The sequence below is a fragment of the Suncus etruscus genome, chromosome 3, assembly GCF_024139225.1.
Source record: "Suncus etruscus isolate mSunEtr1 chromosome 3, mSunEtr1.pri.cur, whole genome shotgun sequence".
Classification (NCBI taxonomy): Eukaryota; Metazoa; Chordata; class Mammalia; order Eulipotyphla; family Soricidae; genus Suncus; species Suncus etruscus.
Genome location: NC_064850.1, coordinates 77284861 through 77290860, shown reverse-complemented (window position 1 = coordinate 77290860; position 6000 = coordinate 77284861). Strand labels below are relative to the sequence as shown.

At 45.4% G+C, this 6000-nt stretch overlaps 1 protein-coding gene across 1 annotated transcript in view; it reads left to right on the top strand.

The window, feature by feature from the left end:
• The first annotated feature begins 456 nt into the window (after positions 1 to 456).
• Positions 457 to 6000, top strand: part of VPS13A (vacuolar protein sorting 13 homolog A) — a 260909-nt gene continuing 255365 nt past the window's right edge. The window contains exon 1 of the mRNA XM_049769767.1: positions 457 to 626. Within this exon, the coding sequence (XP_049625724.1) occupies positions 527 to 626 (100 nt within the window). The 5' untranslated portion in view covers positions 457 to 526. The remainder of the gene's footprint in view (positions 627 to 6000) is intronic.

Genomic DNA, 6000 nt, shown 5'->3' with positions numbered 1-6000 from the left:
GCTCGAGGTGGCAGCGCGCGTGCTGACGCTTGTCCGTCCTCGCAGCCCTGCCAGACCGACGGGCGACGGTTAAAGGCGGTTGAGACGCCAGGCCGGCCCGACGCACACAACCGCCAAACGTGGTTCGGTGAGCCCCGAGACAGCCGAGCAGGTGCTTCTCCGTTAGCAGAAGGGCCACGACTGAGGGAGCCGGATTAGTTCCTGCGAAGTCACGCGCGCGGGTGGCGACAGCCCGAACCTCCCTCCTCAGGACGCGCAACCGCCCGGAAGTCGCGTTTCCGCGGGAAGGAGGCGGAGCGACGCGCGGCTCTCGACTGCGCAGGCGCAAGAGCAGGGGTTCCGTGAGGGCCTGCGCGGTGCGTCGCGGCGCCCCGCCCCGCCCCTCTGGCTTCGGTCGGAACTGCGCACGCGCCGGCGAGCCGCCGCCTGCGCCCAGCGGCAGGCTGAGTGAGTGCGGGGCCGGGCTGTGCGTGCTGTGGGGCCGAGCCCGGCGACAGCGGCGCCACGTGACGCGGCGGGCGCCGACATGGTGTTCGAGTCGGTGGTCGTGGACGTCCTGAACCGCTTCCTGGGGGACTACGTGGTGAACCTGGACACGTCGCAGTTGTCTCTGGGCATCTGGGGAGGTAACGAGCCGAAGCGGGGCTTCCCTCGCCGGCGGGGTGGGCGTCCCCGCCCCGCGAGGCGTCGCCGCCTGGATCTGGGGGGGTCTTGGCTTCTCGGGGTGAGGGATCGGGGGTGCCGAGGGGCGAGAGGCAGGTCGGGGCGCTCGCAGCGACTCCTCGCGGAGGGACACGCGTCCTCGCTGCCACTCACGCCTGGGAGAGGATGCGATCGCGGTTGGCTCGAGGGAGAGGTGCTGCCTGGCGTTGGGGTGCCCCTCCCCGCGATCGCGAGGGGGAGGGACCCCTGCACGCGGCCCCAAGCCCAGAAGGGACTGAGCCCTGCGAAGAGCGTCGGGAGTGAGTGACCTCACCCGGGCAGGGGCAGTGGACCCCAGTGCTGAGTTGCAATTGGAGTGAACCCCCAGGACTCACTCAGCGGACAACACCGCAGGGTGTGGCGCAATACACCCCCCCCCACAGCACCCCCCAGGTCCCCTCACGACCTCGCCCCACTGGGAACTAGCTTGGGCTGGCGTGACTGGCACCCAAGTGACGTTTGTCACATCGGTGACATTTATGAACCTAAGACCCCACATCGTTTTCATTGATTTGTTTTTTTATTTCGACTTTCATTATTTTTATTCAGCTTGTATTTAGACGCTGGGCCTTTGTTGAGATGGTCTCATCGGCATGCTGGGTGTTTCAAGTCGAGTCGTTTCCTTACTCTCTCTCACGCCAGTGTTTTCCCCAGAACTGAGGGAGGGTGCATCTGCTAAAGGCCCCCACATCTGGGGAAGGCACCTGCCTCGCTCGCCTCGCCCTGCATTTGACACTCTTGAGTCCCTTTAGGCGTGGTGCAAGCCCTGAGTGCCAGGGGTGTCCCTAAATTGAAAGATTTACCCAAGCATTAGGTGGTTTTTTTTCTTGGGGAGGGGGGAATGGAAGCACACCCGTTGACGCTCAGGGGTTACTCCTGGCTCTGCGCTCAGAAATCGCTCCTGGCTGGGGGGACCTTATGGACGCCGGGGATGGAACCGCGGTTCGTCCTGGGTCAGCCGCGTGCATGGCAAGCGCCCGACGGCTACACCATCGCTCCGGGCCCTAGCCCGAGGTTTTTTGGGCCAGGACGAATTACTGAATATTTTGGGTAACTCCTTTCGGTTCAGCAGCATTTCAGACTTGCACCGGATGGAGTCCTCACGGAGGGCTGCTGACAGGCTGGTTTGTGTTCTTTAATCAGTTAATCTGCTGCTTTGCCTTGTTTTGAGTCTTCGTTTCTTTTTCTTTTTCTCTTTTTATTTTCTTTCTTTCTTTTTGACTTTGGGCCATCCCCGACAGCGCTCCGGCTATAATTCTGGTTCTGCGCCCAGAATTTACTCCTGGTAGGCTGGGGGGGGCATTTGGGATGCTGGGCATAGACCCCTGGTTGGCCACGTGCCAGGCAAAAGCCTCTACCCGCTGTGCTATCGCTCTGTCCTTTTTATTTCGTTTCGGTTTTTCTTTTTTCTTTTCTTTTTTTTTTTTTTTTACATTTTTTTATTAGGACACTATGATTTGGGGTGGGGGCACACCTGGCGGTGATCAGGGGATATTACATTCAGAAATTGCTTCTTGCAGGCTCTGGGGACCAATATCAGATGCAGGAAATCAAACCCGGGTTTGTCCTGGATCGGCTGTGTGCAAGGCAAATGCCCTCCCCTTGTGCTATTATTCTGGCCCCTTCTTTTTATTTCTTAATTTTTAAAATGTTTTGTCCATACCTGTTGGTGATCAGAGTGTACTTCTGGTTTGGTACTCAAGGATAATTCTTAGCTGTCTTAGCACTCTATGGGGTGCTGGAAATTGAACCCGGGTTAGTGGTATTCAAGGCAAGAGTCCTCTTTATACTACCTCTCCAGTTCCTTAATCCTATTTTAAAATGTAAATGCTTTATTCAGGTTTTTTTTGTGTTCTAGTATTATTACAGAATATGTAATTATATATATCACATAATATATAATATTATATTAAAACCTTAGTTTTTGGTTTCCAGATCACAGCCATTGGTGAAGGGGAGTTTTGAAATCCATGGCTGAAGGGATCAAACATGGCTTTCCTGCATGTAATGTGTATCCTCAGCCTCATATAGCTTTCTCTCTAGGGCTGTGCTTATTTATTTTATGTGCTCATGCTACAGCAGGGCCTGTTACATTTAGCTCAGCACTAACCTCTGATTGATTCTTTACTTAACTCTTTACCCCTTATATCCACTTTAGCCATCCTTCCCCTTTCCTTTGGTTTTGTGGTCTAAAAGTTTATTCTTTTTAATTTATCTCATTTGCTTGATTTCCCTTCAACACATGACTAAATTCATAGAGTATTTGGCTCTTTGATGCAGAGTGAAGGCTAAATATTTTTGTGAAATGTATGTGTGTGTGTGTTTGTGTGTGTGTGTGTTTGTGTGTGTGTGTAATTTCATATTTAGATAATCAACTTATCGTACACTAAGCTTTCTCCCAAAATACTTGTTTGAATTTTACTCTTTTATTAAATGTTATTATGCAGTGAGTGGGTAGAATCCCTTGCTGTGATTGGTGATAAAACCAGAATATAAGAACTAAGCATGTAAATTGTTTATCGTGGAGATTGTTTATCTGTGCTACTTTTTACTTTACAAGGTAGATTTATAAAACATTTCTACCTACTTCAGAAGGAAGTTTTGGTAACATTTTTTGTAGTGTACTTTGACCCATAGAGGAAGGTTGCTTTTACTTTTAAAGTGCAGCTTTGTTCAGTGTGATTTTTCAACAAATTATATTAAGTTTTTTCAAGTGATGCCATGCAAAAATTTTTGTATGAAAAATACTAAGAGGCATGTATTTGCCACTTACAGTGGTGGTGATCCTAAAGTACCATCAGCACCTGCACGTAATTCTCTGCTGCAGTAGTATACTACATCCTACCCATCTTTCAAATATCTGTTAAAGGAAAACATCTGTTTTTTCTCTGCAGTTTTGCTTTTTCTGTAGTGTCAGTGGAGTAAATGGTACTGTGCAGAATCTTAGTTTGCAATAAGTTACTGTATGGTTTCATGTATAACACTCCTCCAGAGTAATCACATCCCATCACTGGTGTCAGAGTTCCCTCACCTAGCCCTGCTTTCCACCCCTTACCCCCTGAAATGCTTTCTGTTGAAGACCAGTTCTCATGTTCTTTGTTTCTATTGCTTTTGGGCATTTGTTATTCACTTGCTATGTTTCTTTATATTGTTCATATGTGAGAGATCATTCAGTATTTTCCTTTCCTTCTGACTAACTTCACTCAACATGATATTCTTCATATCCATCCACATAGCAGCAGATTGCATGGCTTCATCTTTTCTTAGGATCATGTAGAATTTCATTGCATGTACCATAGTTTCTTTATCCAGTTATTTGTTCTTGGGCACTAGGGTTGATCACCGATTTTGGCTATTGTGAGTGGTGCTGCTATGAACATAGGTATGCAGACATATATATATTTTTTTACATTGTGTTTTTGGGCCATTGAGTGTACTTCAAGAAGTGGAATTGCTGATCACATGAAAAGTCAATTCCTTGTTTTTTGAGGAGTGTTCAAGTTGTTTGAAAGAAAGGTTAGACCAGAAAGTAGTTATTTTATTTCCTCCTTGCAACCACACCAATACTGCTTGTTTTGTTTTCTTTTCTTCTTCTTTTTTTTTTTTGATGCATGCCAATTTCTGTGGTGTGAGTTGGTATCTTATTTTCTTTATTTGTATTTTCTTGATTATAAATGATGCATAATGTATTTTCATATTTCTTTTGGCCATTTGTATTTTTTTGTTTGTATGTCTGAAGAAGTTTCTAGTCATCTCTTTTCTCCATTATTTGATGGTGTGTTTTTTTTTTTCACCTTGTAAAGTGCTATCATTGGTTTGTTTTGGATATTAATACTTTCTCAGATGAGTTGTAGTTGTCTTTATATTCTGGGCCGTAGAAACTTCTTAATTTAACGTAGCCCCATGTTTTTATCTTTTCTTTCCCTTGCTTTCCCAGTGGCATTGAATTCTTAAAGATGCCTTTAACTTCTATGTTCTGGAGAGTTCTGCCTTTGCTTTCCTCAATGAAACTTAGGAATTTAAGTTTGATATACAGGTCTTTAACCTATTTGATTTGATTTTTGTGCATGGTGTTAGAACGGGTCTGCATTCATTTTTTTGAGTGGCTGACCAGCTTTTCCAGCACCTCTAGTTGAGGAGTCTTTCCTTACTGCACTTCATATTTTTTCTCTTTAAGATTAACTTTCCATATACCAGAGGTTCTGTCTCTGGTTTCCATTACAAATTGTTTTGAGGGGCCAGAGAGATAGCATGGAGGTAAAGAAAGCATTTGCCTTGCATGCAGAAGGACGGTGGTTAGAATCTCGGCATCCCATATGGTTCCCCAAGCCTGCCAGGAGTGATTACTGAGCGCTGCCAGGTGTGACCCAAAAACCAACAAAACAAAACAAAAAACAAACAGAAAATTGTTTTGAAAGTCTGTCCTTCCCATACCATATAGTAATTAAGATTTAATCACTATAACTTTATTTTGGAGAAAGCAGTGCCTCCATCTTTATTTTTTCCCCTAGGTTTGGTTTGGCTATCTGGAGGTCTGTGTATGTATGTCATTTTATTTATTTATTTATTTATTTGAGCTGTGCTGAGGGGTTACTCCTGGCTCTGTGCTCAGAAATCCCTCCTGGCAGTCACTTGGGTACCATATGCAATGCTGGGATTTGAATCACCATTCATCCTGAATCGGCTGCATGCAAGGCAAACTTTTATCTATTTATTTAAAAAATGTCATGAGTATTTTTATAGGGACTACATTGAAATTTGTATAATGTTTTAGGCAATATTGCCATCCATTAGTTTTGATTGTAAGTTTGTTTTTTTTTATTTCTGCTTGCAAATTTTATTGTTTTAATTGGTTACCTGTACTTTGAACTCATTATCCTCAGCATTTTTTCCTTGAAGTTCTTCTCTTCTTTTTTTTTTTTTTTTGGGGGGGGGTTTGGGTCACATTCAGTAGCACTCAGGGATTACTTTTGGCTCAGCACTCAGAAATTGCTCCTGGCAGGCTCTGGGGAAGGGGGAACCATATTGTATACTGGGATTCAAACCACCATTCATCCTGGATCCGCTGCATGCAAGGCAAATGTGCTATATCTCTGGCCCCTCCTTGAAGTCCTTATCTGCAAAGTTAAATATATCTGGTTGAGATTGGTGGTTGAATCACATGGGACTATTCTCTTTGATTCCTAAGAGTAGTGAGGTTCTGTGCTGCTTACTCATTATGACTATTGAAACTCTCTTAACCAGATTTGTTGTTAATATCTAGTGTTAATATCTAGTTGTTTCATTTTTTTGTTTTGT